General features: G+C 39.3%; 1 protein-coding gene across 1 annotated transcript in view; it reads left to right on the plus strand.

The window, feature by feature from the left end:
- Window positions 1-18,770, plus strand: part of LOC133631791 (cell cycle checkpoint protein RAD17-like) — a 111,726-nt gene that overhangs the window by 15,561 nt on the left and 77,395 nt on the right. Inside the window, exons 6-8 of the mRNA XM_062023952.1 lie at window positions 11,795-11,922; window positions 13,028-13,080; window positions 15,772-15,897. Of these exons, the coding sequence (XP_061879936.1) occupies window positions 11,795-11,922; window positions 13,028-13,080; window positions 15,772-15,897 (307 nt within the window). The remainder of the gene's footprint in view (window positions 1-11,794; window positions 11,923-13,027; window positions 13,081-15,771; window positions 15,898-18,770) is intronic.

Here is an 18,770-nt window from a genome sequence, read left to right on the forward strand (position 1 = left end):
AAAAAATAGTGGGGTCATGATCTGTGGTCTTAGCGACCACTATCTAACCTTCTGCACCCGTAAAATAGCTAAACCCAAAGCCAACGGCCACATAACAGCCCAATCCAGATCCCTTAAAAAATACTCCAGTGATAATTTCAACCTAAAATTAGGTGAGTGGGACTGGTCCCCTGTGCTCGCGAGCAACCTGGTCGAAGATGCCTGGGATCGCTTCAAAACAGCGTTCCTAGCGATACTAAATGATATGGCTCCCGTGAAAACAGTCAGGATCAAAGCCCGCTCTGAACCGTGGATGAATCCGGACCTATTAGCTGCCATAAAAGACAGACACAGAAAATACTTCGAATACCAAAAGTGCAAAACCGAAGTAGATAAACAACCCAATAATAACAACCTCAAATCACTCCTTCCAACTCTCAAAAAGCAATGCAATAAATTAAGAAATAAGTCAACCAACCTGACTAAATCCTTAAAAAAAAAATTACATTACCGACAAAATAGAGGAAAACACAAATAAGCCACGTGAACTCTGGAAAATCCTCAACAACCAGCTTCCTGGTTGCAGTCAGAAACTTACAACCAGACTCACCAACATCAACATCAGGGAGGGGGACTCCCTCATTACAGACAAAATGGAGGTAGTAAGCAGACTTAACACATTTTTCAGCAGCATAGCCACAACTCTTGTCAACAAGCTGTCCCACCACTCTGGTCGCTTTGGTGTAGAACACATTAAAGCCTTCTACAGAAAGCTAGGAGTATCCAACGATGATTTCAAATTAGAAATGGTCTCAGCTGATGAGGTGTTTAAAAAATTGAGCGGGCTCCACCCAAACAAGGCCACCAGCCTTGACAATATCCCCTCCAGATTCCTAGGGACTCTGCCTCCACCATTGCCCCGATCATCACGCACATAATAAACCTCTCAATTACACAAGGCCAAGTACCAAAAGATTTTAAGATAGCAAGAGGAAGCAAATTGGAACCTGGCAACTACCGACCTGTTTCTATTCTCAGTTCCATTTCGAAAGTAATGGAAAAAATTGTTTATGAACAGGTCGATAGTTACTTTGCCACTAATAAACTCATGTACAAATTCCAATCCGGCTTCAGAACTAACCACTCCACTGACACATGCCTTCTCTATCTGACTTCAGAACTAACCACTCCACTGACACATGCCTTCTCTATCTGACTTCAGAACTAACCACTCCACTGACACATGCCTTCTCTATGTGACTTCAGAACTAACCACTCCACTGACACATGCCTTCTCTATCTGACTTCAGAACTAACCACTCCACTGACACATGCCTTCTCTATCTGACTTCAGAACTAACCACTCCACTGACACATGCCTTCTCTATCTGACTTCAGAACTAACCACTCCACTGACACATGCCTTCTCTATGTGACTTCAGAACTAACCACTCCACTGACACATGCCTTCTCTATGTGACTTCAGAACTAACCACTCCACTGACACATGCCTTCTCTATCTGACTTCAGAACTAACCACTCCACTGACACATGCGTTCTCTATCTGACTTCAGAACTAACCACTCCACTGACACATGCCTTCTCTATGTGACTTCAGAACTAACCACTCCACTGACACATGCCTTCTCTATGTGAGCGAGCACATCAAACATGAGGTGGACGCGGGCAAATACTGCGGCATGGTCATGCTGGACCTTCAGAAGGCCTTTGACACCGTTAACCACGCTATACTGTTGGATAAGCTCAGAGCAATCGGATTTAACAAAACCTCATGGAGCTGGATGCAATCGTTTAATTTCATTAGTGTGTTTCTGTAAAGACCACAAAATGTCTCCTACTAAGAGACACGCGTACAAGGTTCCACTGACTTTTGATATTCCTGTGAACCGCACTGTGGATACAACGGGAACACGTACGGTGAATATTCGCACCACAGGGAATGAGAAGTCGTCTTCACCGTGGTTCTAGCTTGCCATGCTAACGGCCAGAAACTTTCACCCACGGTGATATTCAAAAGGAAGACCTTGCCAAAAGAGAACTTTCCAGCCGGCGTCATCATAAAAGCTAACTGGAAGGGATGGATGGATGAAGAAAAGATGAGCGAAGACACCGGGTGACTTTTTTCACGCAGCTCTGTCCCTGTTGATCTACGACTGCATGCGCGTCCACTTCACAGATGGTGTCAAAAAACAAGTGAAGCACACCGAAGAAGAAGAATTCGATGGATTTGTGGATGAGTAATAACTTCAGAAAGTGAGCTTTAAATGTTTATTTTGTGTGTTGTGTTACATTAACGTATGAGCAACGTTGAGTTATTGATGTTGCTATTGCTCTGCACTATTTTGAGTGTTACTATTTTTGTGATTGCACATTTGCACATTACATTTTGGGAGTGAACAGAGTTGTTAGAACGCTGGTTTGTAATATATTATTAAAGTTTGACTGACCTATCTGACTGTTTTGTTGACATTCCCTTTAGCGTAGCGTAGGTGCGGCTAATAGCACGGGGCGACTAATAGGTAAACAAAGTTTTGAAATATGCCGTTCATTGAACGTGCGGCTAATAACACGGGGCGCCTTATGGTGCGGAAAATACGGTAGTCAGATTACTTCTAGACCTCCACCCCAGATCCCACCTCACTCCTACCCACTTCTCCAAAGTGGGCTGGCTCAGGGTGGAGGACAGAGTTAAACAACTTGCACTGAGCCTAGTCTATAAAATCCACTACACCTCCCTGATACCGAAGTACATGTCAAACTACTTCCTTAACGTAAATGACCGCCATAACCACAACACCAGGGGGAGCTCCACTAACCACGTTAACCCCAGATTCCCATCTAACAAAGGTCTTAACTCATTCTCTTTCTATGCCACATCAATGTGGAATGCGCTCCCAACAGGTGTAAAAGAAAGGGCATCTCTATCCTCCTTCAAAAGCGCACTAAAAGAACACCTCCAGGCAACTTCAACCCTAAACTAACACCCTCCCCACCACATCCCACCTCCCCGGATTGTAAATAATCAAATGTAAATAATCAAATGTATAAACTTGTTCTTATGCTATGTGAACTCACTATGTTCTCTGCTGGCTGTACATATCCTACCAAGTCAGTCCTACACTGTTCCAATGTCCATTTCTCTGATGATGCTGATTGTTGATGACTGAAGTGTTGATACCAACCAAACCTAACCCCCCCCCCCCTCCATATCCCACACCCCGGATTGTAAATAATGTCAATAATTCAATGTATATACTCTGATGATGAACTTGTGTGATGACTGTATTATGATGATAGTATATATGATAGTATATATCTGTACCATGAATTGATTTACATGGACCCCGACTTAAACAAGTGTAAAAACTTATTGTGGTGTTACCATTTAGTGGTCAATTGTACGGAATATGTACTTCACTGTGCAACCTACTAATATAAGTTTCAATCAATCACACACAAGTAAACACTCTGCTTGGATCCCACATGATATCACACACAAGTAAACACTCTTCAAGGCTGCTTGTATCGCACATGATATCACACACACGTAAACACGATACGTGTATTGAACATGATATCACACACAATACACTCTTCAAAACTGATTGTATCACACACGTAAACACTCTTCAAGACTGCTTGTATCGCACATGATATCACACAAGTAAACACTCTGAAGGACTGCTTGTATTGCACATGATATCACACACAAGTAAAACACTCTGCAGGACTGCTTGTATCTCACATGGTATCATACACAAGTAAACACTCTTCAAGACTGCTTGTACCACACATGATATCACACACAAGTAAACACTCTGCAGTACTGATTGTATCTCACATGATATCACACACAAGTAATCACTCTTCAAGACTGCTTGTACCACACATGATATCACACACAAGTAAACACTCTGCAGGACTGCTTGTATCTCACATGATATCACACACAAGTAAACACTGCAGGACTGATTGTATCTCACATGATATCACACACAAGTAAACACTCTGCAGGACTGCTTGTATCTCACATGATATCACACACAAGTAAACACTGCAGGACTGATTGTATCTCACATATCACACACAAGTAAACACTCTGCAGGACTGATTGTATCTCACATGATATCACACACAAGTAAACACTGCAGGACTGATTGTATCTCACATGATATCACACACAAGTAAACACTGCAGGACTGCTTGTATCTCACATGATATCACACACAAGTAAACACTGCAGGACTGATTGTATCTCACATGATATCACACACAAGTAAACACTGCAGGACTGCTTGTACACTTTTTTTTAACCCTTTGTGAGGATTATGAAGAATTGTTGATGTAAAGGGGAAGATACAAACATCCCATCAGTCTTTATCGCAGTGAGAGCAGACATTGTACAGTAAGTGATTGCTTTATTATGTTTGTATATCTTGTTTAGCACAATACTGCTTCTTCTTCGTCTCGTCGATGTCGACCTTGGAGGATATTACGCACACAATACTGCTATAAGATGCTTAGTGTTTAGCACACAGCTTCTAAAACTTGTAGATCATCCTCTTTATATACAGGATCAAACCCAGAAGTTTCTGGATCATCATTTGTCCCAAAGTAGTCTTTGTTGTCTCTCATCACGTCTGCAGGATTAGTCAAAGTTGTAGTCTTTGTTGTCTCTCATCACGTCTGCAGGATTAGTCAAAGTTGTAGTCTTTGTTGTCTCTCATCACGTCTGCAGGATTAGTCAAAGTTGTAGTCTTTGTTGTCTCTCATCACGTCTGCAGGATTAGTCAAAGTTGTAGTCTTTGTTGTCTCTCATCACGTCTGCAGGATTAGTCAAAGTTGTAGTCTTTGTTGTCTCTCATCACGTCTGCCATGATTAGTCAAAGTTGTAGTCTTTGTTGTCTCTCATCACATCTGCCATGATTAGTCAAAGTTGTAGTCTTTGTTGTCTCTCATCACGTCTGCCATTATTAGTCAAAGTTGTAGTCTTTGTTGTCTCTCATCACGTCTGCAGGATTAGTCAAAGTTGTAGTCTTTGTTGTCTCTCATCACATCTGCCATGATTAGTCAAAGTTGTAGTCTTTGTTGTCTCTCATCACGTCTGCCATTATTAGTCAAAGTTGTAGTCTTTGTTGTCTCTCATCACGTCTGCAGGATTAGTCAAAGTTGTAGTCTTTGTTGTCTCTCATCACATCTGCCATGATTAGTCAAAGTTGTAGTCTTTGTTGTCTCTCATCACGTCTGCCATGATTAGTCAAAGTTGTAGTCTTTGTTGTCTCTCATCACGTCTGCCATGATTAGTCAAAGTTGTAGTCTTTGTTGTCTCTCATCACGTCTGCCATGATTAGTCAAAGTTGTAGTCTTTGTTGTCTCATCACGTCTGCCATGATTAGTCAAAGTTGTAGTCTTTGTTGTCTCTCATCACATCTGCAGGATTAGTCAAAGTTGTAGTCTTTGTTGTCTCTCATCACGTCTGCAGGATTAGTCAAAGTTCTAGTCTTTGTTGTCTCTCATCACATCTGCAGGATTAGTCAAAGTTGTAGTCTTTGTTGTCTCTCATCACATCTGCAGGATTAGTCAAAGTTGTAGTCTTTGTTGTCTCTCATCACATCTGCAGGATTAGTCAAAGTTGTAGTCTTTGTTGTCTCTCATCACATCTGCAGGATTAGTCAAAGTTGTAGTCTTTGTTGTCTCTCATCACATCTGCAGGATTAGTCAAAGTTGTAGTCTTTGTTGTCTCTCATCACATCTGCAGGATTAGTCAAAGTTGTAGTCTTTGTTGTCTCTCATCACATCTGCAGGATTAGTCAAAGTTGTAGTCTTTGTTGTCTCTCATCACGTCTGCAGGATTAGTCAAAGTTGTAGTCTTTGTTGTCTCTCATCACATCTGCAGGATTAGTCAAAGTTGTAGTCTTTGTTGTCTCTCATCACATCTGCAGGATTAGTCAAAGTTGTAGTCTTTGTTGTCTCTCATCACATCTGCAGGATTAGTCAAAGTTGTAGTCTTTGTTGTCCCTCATCACGTCTGCCATTATTAGTCAAAGTTGTAGTCTTTGTTGTCTCTCATCACGTCTGCAGGATTAGTCAAAGTTGTAGTCTTTGTTGTCTCTCATCACATCTGCCATGATTAGTCAAAGTTGTAGTCTTTGTTGTCTCTCATCACGTCTGCCATGATTAGTCAAAGTTGTAGTCTTTGTTGTCTCTCATCACGTCTGCCATGATTAGTCAAAGTTGTAGTCTTTGTTGTCTCTCATCACATCTGCAGGATTAGTCAAAGTTGTAGTCTTTGTTGTCTCTCATCACATCTGCAGGATTAGTCAAAGTTGTAGTCTTTGTTGTCTCTCATCACATCTGCAGGATTAGTCAAAGTTGTAGTCTTTGTTGTCTCTCATCACATCTGCAGGATTAGTCAAAGTTGTAGTCTTTGTTGTCCCTCATCACGTCTGCCATTATTAGTCAAAGTTGTAGTCTTTGTTGTCTCTCATCACGTCTGCAGGATTAGTCAAAGTTGTAGTCTTTGTTGTCTCTCATCACATCTGCCATGATTAGTCAAAGTTGTAGTCTTTGTTGTCTCTCATCACGTCTGCCATGATTAGTCAAAGTTGTAGTCTTTGTTGTCTCTCATCACGTCTGCCATGATTAGTCAAAGTTGTAGTCTTTGTTGTCTCTCATCACATCTGCAGGATTAGTCAAAGTTGTAGTCTTTGTTGTCTCTCATCACATCTGCAGGATTAGTCAAAGTTGTAGTCTTTGTTGTCTCTCATCATGTCTGCGGGATTAGTCAAAGTTGTAGTCTTTGTTGTCTCTCATCACATCTGCAGGATTAGTCAAAGTTGTAGTCTTTGTTGTCTCTCATCACGTCTGCAGGATTAGTCAAAGTTGTAGTCTTTGTTGTCTCTCATCACATCTGCAGGATTAGTCAAAGTTGTAGTCTTTGTTGTCTCTCATCACATCTGCAGGATTAGTCAAAGTTGTAGTCTTTGTTGTCTCTCATCACATCTGCAGGATTAGTCAAAGTTGTAGTCTTTGTTGTCTCTCATCACGTCTGCAGGATTAGTCAAAGTTGTAGTCTTTGTTGTCTCTCATCACATCTGCAGGATTAGTCAAAGTTGTAGTCTTTGTTGTCTCTCATCACATCTGCAGGATTAGTCAAAGTTGTAGTCTTTGTTGTCTCTCATCACATCTGCAGGATTAGTCAAAGTTGTAGTCTTTGTTGTCTCTCATCACGTCTGCAGGATTAGTCAAAGTTGTAGTCTTTGTTGTCTCTCATCACGTCTGCAGGATTAGTCAAAAGTTGTAGTCTTTGTTGTCTCTCATCACATCTGCCATGATTAGTCAAAGTTGTAGTCTTTGTTGTCTCATCACGTCTGCCATTATTAGTCAAAGTTGTAGTCTTTGTTGTCTCTCATCACATCTGCCATGATTAGTCAAAGTTGTAGTCTTTGTTGTCTCTCATCACATCTGCAGGATTAGTCAAAGTTGTAGTCTTTGTTGTCTCTCATCACATCTGCAGGATTAGTAGTCTTGTTTCTCTCTCCCACATCTTTGAGGGATGTTGAACAACATTATCCAGCATGGAGACCACATTGGTAAGTCATAAATGTTGCTATGGAGCCCTAAGTAGTTCCACAAACAATGTTACACTTGTAGTTGTGCACATAGTCCTAAAGTCATGGAGTGTATTGTAGTTGTGCATAGTCCTAAAGTCATGGAGTGTATTGTAGTTGTGCACATAGTCCTAAAGTCATGGAGTGTATTGTAGTTGTGCACGTAATCCTAAAGTCATGGAGTGTATTGTAGTTGTGCACATAGTCCTAAAGTCATGGAGTGTATTGTAGTTGTGCACATAGTCCTAAAGTCATGGAGTGTATTGTAGTTGTGCACGTAATCCTAAAGTCGTGGAGTGTATTGTAGTTGTGCACGTAGTCCTAAAGTCATGGAGTGTATTGTAGTTGTGCATAGTCCTAAAGTCATGGAGTGTATTGTAGTTGTGCACGTAGTCCTAAAGTCATGGAGTGTATTGTAGTTGTGCACGTAGTCCTAAAGTCATGGAGTGTATTGTAGTTGTGCACGTAGTCCTAAAGTCATGGAGTGTATTGTAGTTGTGCATAGTCCTAAAGTCATGGAGTGTATTGTAGTTGTGCACGTAGTCCTAAAGTCATGGAGTGTATTGTAGTTGTGCACATAGTCCTAAAGTCATGGAGTGTATTGTAGTTGTGCACGTAGTCCTAAAGTCATGGAGTGTATTGTAGTTGTGCATAGTCCTAAAGTCATGGAGTGTATTGTAGTTGTGCACATAGTCCTAAAGTCATGGAGTGTATTGTAGTTGTGCACGTAGTCCTAAAGTCATGGAGTGTATTGTAGTTGTGCATAGTCCTAAAGTCATGGAGTGTATTGTAGTTGTGCTCGTAGTCCTAAAGTCATGGAGTGTATTGTAGTTGTGCACGTAATCCTAAAGTCATGGAGTGTATTGTAGTTGTGCACATAGTCCTAAAGTCATGGAGTGTATTGTAGTTGTGCACATAGTCCTAAAGTCATGGAGTGTATTGTAGTTGTGCACGTAATCCTAAAGTCGTGGAGTGTATTGTAGTTGTGCACGTAGTCCTAAAGTCATGGAGTGTATTGTAGTTGTGCATAGTCCTAAAGTCATGGAGTGTATTGTAGTTGTGCACGTAGTCCTAAAGTCATGGAGTGTATTGTAGTTGTGCACGTAGTCCTAAAGTCATGGAGTGTATTGTAGTTGTGCACGTAATCCTAAAGTCATGGAGTGTATTGTAGTTGTGCACATAGTCCTAAAGTCATGGAGTGTATTGTAGTTGTGCACATAGTCCTAAAGTCATGGAGTGTATTGTAGTTGTGCACGTAGTCCTAAAGTCATGGAGTGTATTGTAGTTGTGCATAGTCCTAAAGTCATGGAGTGTATTGTAGTTGTGCACGTAGTCCTAAAGTCATGGAGTGTATTGTAGTTGTGCACGTAGTCCTAAAGTCATGGAGTGTATTGTAGTTGTGCATAGTCCTAAAGTCATGGAGTGTATTGTAGTTGTGCTCGTAGTCCTAAAGTCATGGAGTGTATTGTAGTTGTGCACGTAATCCTAAAGTCATGGAGTGTATTGTAGTTGTGCACATAGTCCTAAAGTCATGGAGTGTATTGTAGTTGTGCACATAGTCCTAAAGTCATGGAGTGTATTGTAGTTGTGCACGTAGTCCTAAAGTCATGGAGTGTATTGTAGTTGTGCACGTAGTCCTAAAGTCATGGAGTGTATTGTAGTTGTGCACGTAGTCCTAAAGTCATGGAGTGTATTGTAGTTGTGCACGTAGTCCTAAAGTCATGGAGTGTATTGTAGTTGTGCATAGTCCTAAAGTCATGGAGTGTATTGTAGTTGTGCATAGTCCTAAAGTCATGGAGTGTATTGTAGTTGTGCACATAGTCCTAAAGTCATGGAGTGTATTGTAGTTGTGCACATAGTCCTAAAGTCATGGAGTGTATTGTAGTTGTGCACGTAGTCCTAAAGTCATGGAGTGTATTGTAGTTGTGCACATAGTCCTAAAGTCATGGAGTGTATTGTAGTTGTGCACATAGTCCTAAAGTCATGGAGTGTATTGTAGTTGTGCACATAGTCCTAAAGTCATGGAGTGTATTGTAGTTGTGCACGTAGTCCTAAAGTCATGGAGTGTATTGTAGTTGTGCACGTAATCCTAAAGTCATGGAGTGTATTGTAGTTGTGCATAGTCCTAAAGTCATGGAGTGTATTGTAGTTGTGCATAGTCCTAAAGTCATGGAGTGTATTGTAGTTGTGCACGTAGTCCTAAAGTCATGGAGTGTATTGTAGTTGTGCACATAGTCCTAAAGTCATGGAGTGTATTGTAGTTGTGCACATAGTCCTAAAGTCATGGAGTGTATTGTAGTTGTGCACATAGTCCTAAAGTCATGGAGTGTATTGTAGTTGTGCACATAGTCCTAAAGTCATGGAGTGTATTGTAGTTGTGCACGTAGTCCTAAAGTCATGGAGTGTATTGTAGTTGTGCACATAGTCCTAAAGTCATGGAGTGTATTGTAGTTGTGCATAGTCCTAAAGTCATGGAGTGTATTGTAGTTGTGCATAGTCCTAAAGTCATGGAGTGTATTGTAGTTGTGCACATAGTCCTAAAGTCATGGAGTGTATTGTAGTTGTGCACATAGTCCTAAAGTCATGGAGTGTATTGTAGTTGTGCACGTAGTCCTAAAGTCATGGAGTGTATTGTAGTTGTGCACATAGTCCTAAAGTCATGGAGTGTATTGTAGTTGTGCACATAGTCCTAAAGTCATGGAGTGTATTGTAGTTGTGCACATAGTCCTAAAGTCATGGAGTGTATTGTAGTTGTGCACGTAGTCCTAAAGTCATGGAGTGTATTGTAGTTGTGCACGTAATCCTAAAGTCATGGAGTGTATTGTAGTTGTGCATAGTCCTAAAGTCATGGAGTGTATTGTAGTTGTGCACGTAATCCTAAAGTCATGGAGTGTATTGTAGTTGTGCATAGTCCTAAAGTCATGGAGTGTATTGTAGTTGTGCATAGTCCTAAAGTCATGGAGTGTATTGTAGTTGTGCACGTAGTCCTAAAGTCATGGAGTGTATTGTAGTTGTGCATAGTCCTAAAGTCATGGAGTGTATTGTAGTTGTGCACATAGTCCTAAAGTCATGGAGTGTATTGTAGTTGTGCACATAGTCCTAAAGTCATGGAGTGTATTGTAGTTGTGCACATAGTCCTAAAGTCATGGAGTGTATTGTAGTTGTGCACATAGTCCTAAAGTCATGGAGTGTATTGTAGTTGTGCACATAGTCCTAAAGTCATGGAGTGTATTGTAGTTGTGCACATAGTCCTAAAGTCATGGAGTGTATTGTAGTTGTGCACGTAATCCTAAAGTCGTGGAGTGTATTGTAGTTGTGCACGTAGTCCTAAAGTCATGGAGTGTATTGTAGTTGTGCACGTAGTCCTAAAGTCATGGAGTGTATTGTAGTTGTGCATAGTCCTAAAGTCATGGAGTGTATTGTAGTTGTGCTCGTAGTCCTAAAGTCATGGAGTGTATTGTAGTTGTGCATAGTCCTAAAGTCATGGAGTGTATTGTAGTTGTGCACGTAGTCCTAAAGTCATGGAGTGTATTGTAGTTGTGCATAGTCCTAAAGTCATGGAGTGTATTGTAGTTGTGCACGTAGTCCTAAAGTCATGGAGTGTATTGTAGTTGTGCATAGTCCTAAAGTCATGGAGTGTATTGTAGTTGTGCACGTAATCCTAAAGTCATGGAGTGTATTGTAGTTGTGCACGTAGTCCTAAAGTCATGGAGTGTATTGTAGTTGTGCATAGTCCTAAAGTCATGGAGTGTATTGTAGTTGTGCACGTAGTCCTAAAGTCATGGAGTGTATTGTAGTTGTGCATAGTCCTAAAGTCATGGAGTGTATTGTAGTTGTGCACATAGTCCTAAAGTCATGGAGTGTATTGTAGTTGTGCACATAGTCCTAAAGTCATGGAGTGTATTGTAGTTGTGCACATAGTCCTAAGTCATGGAGTGTATTGTAGTTGTGCACGTAGTCCTAAAGTCATGGAGTGTATTGTAGTTGTGCACGTAGTCCTAAAGTCATGGAGTGTATTGTAGTTGTGCACGTAGTCCTAAAGTCATAGACATGATTGTGATGAGACAATGACCATGGAGCAAAATATGAAACCTGAACAAGTTAGATTTCTCATGGTTGTCATGTTTTCCATTCATCATAATTCATGGGTTCCACATTTTCAGGACTGCTCTTTTCCTTTCTAGACTGGAACATGAACAGTAGCTCCCAGTCAGCACAATTCCAAGAGTTTCTCCTGAGGGCCAACAAGTACACGTGCCTTAAGATGCTGGGGGATGTCAGACCTCCTGGCATGAAGGTCATCTTAGTGGAGGTTGGTACTTCCTCATCTTAGATCCATTAGATCATGAAGAGACCATAGACAAACATAGAACTTCAGTCCATAAGATCATGAAGAGACCATAGACAAACATAGAACTTCAGTCCATAAGATCATGAAGAGACCATAGACAAACATAGAACTTCAGTCTATAAGATCATGAAGAGACCATAGACAAACATAGAACTTCAGTCCATAAGATCATGAAGAGACCATAGACAAACATAGAACTTCAGTCCATAAGATCATGGAGAGACCATAGACGAACAGAACTTCAGTCCATAAGATCATGAAGAGACCATAGACAAACATAGAACTTCAGTCCATAAGATCCTGAAGAGACCATAGACAAACATATAACTTCAGTCCATAAGATCATGGAGAGACCATAGACAAACAGAACTTCAGTCCATAAGATCATGAAGAGACCATAGACAAACAGAACTTCAGTCCATAAGATCATGAAGAGACCATAGACAAACATATAACTTCAGTCCATAAGATCATGGAGAGACCATAGACAAACAGAACTTCAGTCCATAAGATCATGAAGAGACCATAGACAAACATATAACTTCAGTCCATAAGATCATGGAGAGACCATAGACAAACAGAACTTCAGTCCATAAGATCATGAAGAGACCATAGACAAACATAACTTCAGTCCATAAGATCATGGAGAGACCATAGACAAACATAGAACTTCAGTCCATAAGATCACGAAGAGACCATAGACAAACAGAACTTCAGTCCATAAGATCATGAAGAGACCATAGACAAACAGAACTTCAGTCCATAAGATCATGAAGAGACCATAGACAAACATATAACTTCAGTCCATAAGATCATGGAGAGACCATAGACAAACATAGAACTTCAGTCCATAAGATCACGAAGAGACCATAGACAAACAGAACTTCAGTCCATAAGATCATGAAGAGACCATAGACAAACAGAACTTCAGTCCATAAGATCATGAAGAGACCATAGACAAACAGAACTTCAGTCCATAAGATCATAAAGAGACCATAGACAAACAGAACTTCAGTCCATAAGATCATAAAGAGACCATAGACAAAATCTGTGTATTTCTGTGCAGGAATTCCCAAACCACTTTTACCGGCAGCCTGGCAGTCTACATGATGTTCTCAGGTAAGTACTCTGGACAGCTGTGCACTTTTTGGTATTGTTGCCTATGGTTCACAGTCATTATGAGTCTGCTGACAATGGAGCCTAAGGGAGTTGTGCAATTTTGCATATAAAACCCTAAAAAACATGCAAACACCTCCATTAATATTGTATATACACGCTGTCTGTAAGTATATATGTCATGTAGTAACATTCATAATAACATGTCATATATACATGATGTAAGTATATATGTCATGTAGTAACATTCATAATAACATGTAATATATACATGATGTAAGTATATATGTCATGTAGTAACATTCATAATAACATGTAATATATACATGATGTAAGTATATATGTCATGTAGTAACATTCATAATAACATGTAATATATACATGATGTAAGTATATATGTCATGTAGTAACATTCATAATAACATGTAATATATACATGATGTAAGTATATATGTCATGTAGTAACATTCATAATAACATGTCATATATACATGATGTAAGTATATATGTCATGTAGTAACATTCATAATAACATGTAATATATACATGATGTAAGTATATATGTCATGTAGTAACATTCATAATAACATGTAATATATACATGATGTAAGTATATATGTCATGTAGTAACATTCATAATAACATGTCATATATACATGATGTAAGTATATATGTCATGTAGTAACATTCATAATAACATGTAATATATACATGATGTAAGTATATATGTCATGTAGTAACATTCATAATAACATGTCATATATACATGATGTAAGTATATATGTCATGTAGTAACATTCATAATAACATGTAATATATACATGATGTAAGTATATATGTCATGTAGTAACATTCATAATAACATGTAATATATACATGATGTAAGTATATATGTCATGTAGTAACATTCATAATAACATGTCATATGTACATGATGTAAGTATATATGTCATGTAGTAACATTCATAATAACATGTCATATATACATGATGTAAGTATATATGTCATGTAGTAACATTCATAATAACATGTCATATATACATGATGTAAGTATATATGTCATGTAGTAACATTCATAATAACATGTCATATATACATGATGTAAGTATATATGTCATGTAGTGACATTCATAATAACATGTCATATATATACATGATGTAAGTATATATGTCATGTAGTAACATTCATAATAACATGTAATATATACATGATGTAAGTATATATGTCATGTAGTAACATTCATAATAACATGTCATATATACATGATGTAAGTATATATGTCATGTAGTAACATTCATAATAACATGTAATATATACATGATGTAAGTATATATGTCATGTAGTAACATTCATAATAACATGTCATATATACATGATGTAAGTATATATGTCATGTAGTAACATTCATAATAACATGTAATATATACATGATGTAAGTATATATGTCATGTAGTAACATTCATAATAACATGTAATATATACATGATGTAAGTATATATGTCATGTAGTAACATTCATAATAACATGTCATATGTACATGATGTAAGTATATATGTCATGTAGTAACATTCATAATAACATGTCATATATACATGATGTAAGTATATATGTCATGTAGTAACATTCATAATAACATGTCATATATACATGATGTAAGTATATATGTCATGTAGTGACATTCATAATAACATGTCATATATATACATGATGTAAGTATATATGTCATGTAGTAACATTCATAATAACATGTAATATATACATGATGTAAGTATATATGTCATGTAGTAACATTCATAATAACATGTCATATATACATGATGTAAGTATATATGTCATGTAGTAACATTCATAATAACATGTAATATATACATGATGTAAGTATATATGTCATGTAGTAACATTCATAATAACATGTCATATATACATGATGTAAGTATATATGTCATGTAGTAACATTCATAATAACATGTAATATATACATGATGTAAGTATATATGTCATGTAGTAACATTCATAATAACATGTAATATATACATGATGTAAGTATATATGTCATGTAGTAACATTCATAATAACATGTCATATGTACATGATGTAAGTATATATGTCATGTAGTAACATTCATAATAACATGTCATATATACATGATGTAAGTATATATGTCATGTAGTAACATTCATAATAACATGTCATATATACATGATGTAAGTATATATGTCATGTAGTAACATTCATAATAACATGTCATATATACATGATGTAAGTATATATGTCATGTAGTAACATTCATAATAACATGTCATATATATACATGATGTAAGTATATATGTCATGTAGTAACATTCATAATAACATGTCATATATACATGATGTAAGTATATATGTAGTATCTAGTAACATTCATAATAACATGTATTATTTTCATATTTGATCATTTTAAGCATACACGGCACATTAATTTAAAAAATGCATCACGTCTGCTTTTTTCTTCATCACTGATTATTACTCACTGCAGACAACAAACATAATAAAACATCACTTACTGTACAATGTCTGCTGTCATTAAGATGTTCATATATTCCCATTTAGTTGAAGAATGACTCCTAATGATTGACAAACATAGGCAACATTCCAAAAAAGTGCACTTCCCCTTGAAGAAAAGTATTGTACTGCAAATGGTGCTGCTTGTTCAGGACTTTAGTGAAGAGCAGTGGATGTCTTCTGGTCTTCATCGTGTCTGACAGTCTGAGTGGAGACAGCAGCTCCAGACTCCTGTTTCCAAGAGACCTGCTGGAGGAGCTGCACATCACTAGCATCAGGTCCACTTCACTTTTTCATCATTTATACGTAGGGCTGGGTGATATATGAATGTACTGGATATATATTGTCTCTGTGCGATATAGAAAATGACTATATGGTGATATTGGAGTATACATTCTCACACGGTTGCTTTTAGCTGCAGGCATTACACTGCAGGCTCTTCTCACTCTCTCTTGTCTCTGCTTCTCACAGAGACATAAAACAAGCGCACCTTCTTACATACGTCACATACTGTCACGTGTGCAACGTCATACGCTCTCACGGAGCAGACAGGTAGCAGCATGGTAATGTTAGCTAGCAGAGTGGTGCGAGTGGTAATACAAGAGAGAGAGAGAAAGTGCCCATCTGGTAACAAATGAAGGAAGAATTATTTCCTAAGACAAACAGCAGGGGGTCCATGGTCTGGCGGTGGTTTGGCTTCAAGCAGGTAGATGGTGAACAAGTATGCAGCAAAAGCGTTGTTACAAAAAGTAGCAGCACTGCTAATGTAGCATCATTTGAAAAGTCACCCGCTGGAGAATGAAGAGTGCTTGAAACTCTGCATGTCAACATCTCTGTTCAGTGCCACACCCACAACATGCCCAAGCAACCATTTCCACATCAACACCTTATCAAACAAATAGTCAACAACAGAAGGAGATAACGTCCGCAGGAACCTACCACATAGTGAAGGATATACACTATTTGATGTCCTATTATGCAGGAACCTACCACATAGTGAAGGATATACACTATTTGATGTCCTATTATGCAGGAACCTACCACATAGTGAAGGACATACACTATTTGATGTCCTATTATGCAGGAACCTACCACATAGTGAAGGACATACACTATTTGATGTCCTATTATGCAGGAACCTACCACATAGTGAAGGACATACACTATTTGATGTCCTATTATGCAGGAACCTACCACATAGTGAAGGACATACACTATTTGATGTCCTATTATGCAGGAACCTACCACATAGTGAAGGACATGCACTATTTGATGTCCTATTATGCAGGAACCTACCACATAGTGAAGGGCATACACTATTTGATGTCCTATTATGCAGGAACCTACCACATAGTGAAGGACATACACTATTTGATGTCCTATTATGCAGGAACCTACCACATAGTGAAGGACATACACTATTTCATGTCCTATTATGCAGGAACCTACCACATAGTGAAGGACATACACTATTTCATGTCCTATTATGCAGGAACCTACCACATAGTGAAGGACATACACTATTTGATGTCCTATTATGCAGGAACCTACCACATAGTGAAGGACATACACTATTTCATGTCCTATTATGCAGGAACCTACCACATAGTGAAGGACATACACTATTTCATGTCCTATTATGCAGGAACCTACCACATAGTGAAGGACATACACTATTTGATGTCCTATTATGCAGCTCATTTTTATTTGACACTTATTGAAATATCTTGTGTGACATCATGCACAAAAGTGCACTTTATTTGTTGTAAACTATTGTAGTGGCCTTCTGTACAAAAAGTGCACTTTGATTTAGTGTTGTTTTGATATGTCATCTTAGTGACATCATGCACAAAAGTGCACTAATAGCTTGTTTTAAAATGTCTCTGACAATCTTGCACTTTCTATTTTGAAATGACATGAATGTTTGTATTATAGTATTTATTTAATATGGTATTTATTGTAGTATATATTTATTATAGTATACATAATAGCATATAGTGTTTTTAATGATGATATTTATTTAATATAGTGTTCCACCCATCCATCTTCTTCCGCTTATCCGAGGTCGGGTCGCGGGGGCAGCAGCTTAAGCAGGGAAGCCCAGACTTCCCTCTCCCCAGCCACTTGGTCCAGCTCCTCCCGGGGGATCCCGAGGCGTTCCCAGGCCAGCCGGGAGACATAGTCTTCCCAACGTGTCCTGGGTCTTCCCCGTGGCCTCCTACCGGTCGGACGTGCCCTAAACACCTCCCTAGGGAGGCGTTCGGGTGGCATCCTGACCAGATGCCCGAACCACCTCAACTGGCTCCTCTCCATGTGGAGGAGCAGCGGCTTTACTTTGAGCTCCTCCCGGATGACAGAGCTTCTCACCCTATCTCTAAGGGAGAGACCCGCCACCCAGCGGAGGAAACTCATTTGGGCCGCTTGTACCCGTGATCTTGTCCTTTCGGTCATAACCCAAAGCTCATGACCATAGGTGAGGATGGGAACGTAGATCGACCGGTAAATCGAGAGCTTTGCCTTCCGGCTCAGCTCCTTCTTCACCACAACGGATCGATACAGCGTCCGCGTTACTGAAGACGCCGCACCGATCCGCCTGTCGATCTCACCATCCACTCTTCCCTCACTCGTGAACAAGACTCCGAGGTACTTGAACCCCTCCACTTGGGACAGGGTCTCCTCCGCAACCCGGAGATGGCACTCCACACTTTTCCGGGCGAGAACCATGGATTTGGACTTGGAGGTGCTGATTCTCATCCCAGTCGCTTCACACTCGGCTGCGAACCGATCCAGCGAGAGCTGAAGATCCTGGCCAGATGAAGCCATCAGGACCACATCATCTGCAAAAAGCAGAGACCTAATCCTGCAGCCACCAAACCAGATCCCCTCAACGCCTTGACTGCGCCTAGAAATTCTGTCCATAAAAGTTCTGAACAGAATGGGTGACAAAGGGCAGCCTTGGCAGAGTCCAACCCTCACTGGAAACGTGTCCGACTTACTGCCGGCAATGCGGACCAAACTCTGGCACTGATCATACAGGGAGCGGACCGCCACAATCAGACAGTCCGATACCCCATACTCTCTGAGCACTCCCCACAGGACTTCCCGAGGGACACGGTCCAATGCCTTCTCCAAGTCCACAAAACACATGTAG

Source organism: Entelurus aequoreus, linkage group LG17, assembly GCF_033978785.1.
Source record: "Entelurus aequoreus isolate RoL-2023_Sb linkage group LG17, RoL_Eaeq_v1.1, whole genome shotgun sequence".
In the NCBI taxonomy this organism is placed as follows: Eukaryota; Metazoa; Chordata; class Actinopteri; order Syngnathiformes; family Syngnathidae; genus Entelurus; species Entelurus aequoreus.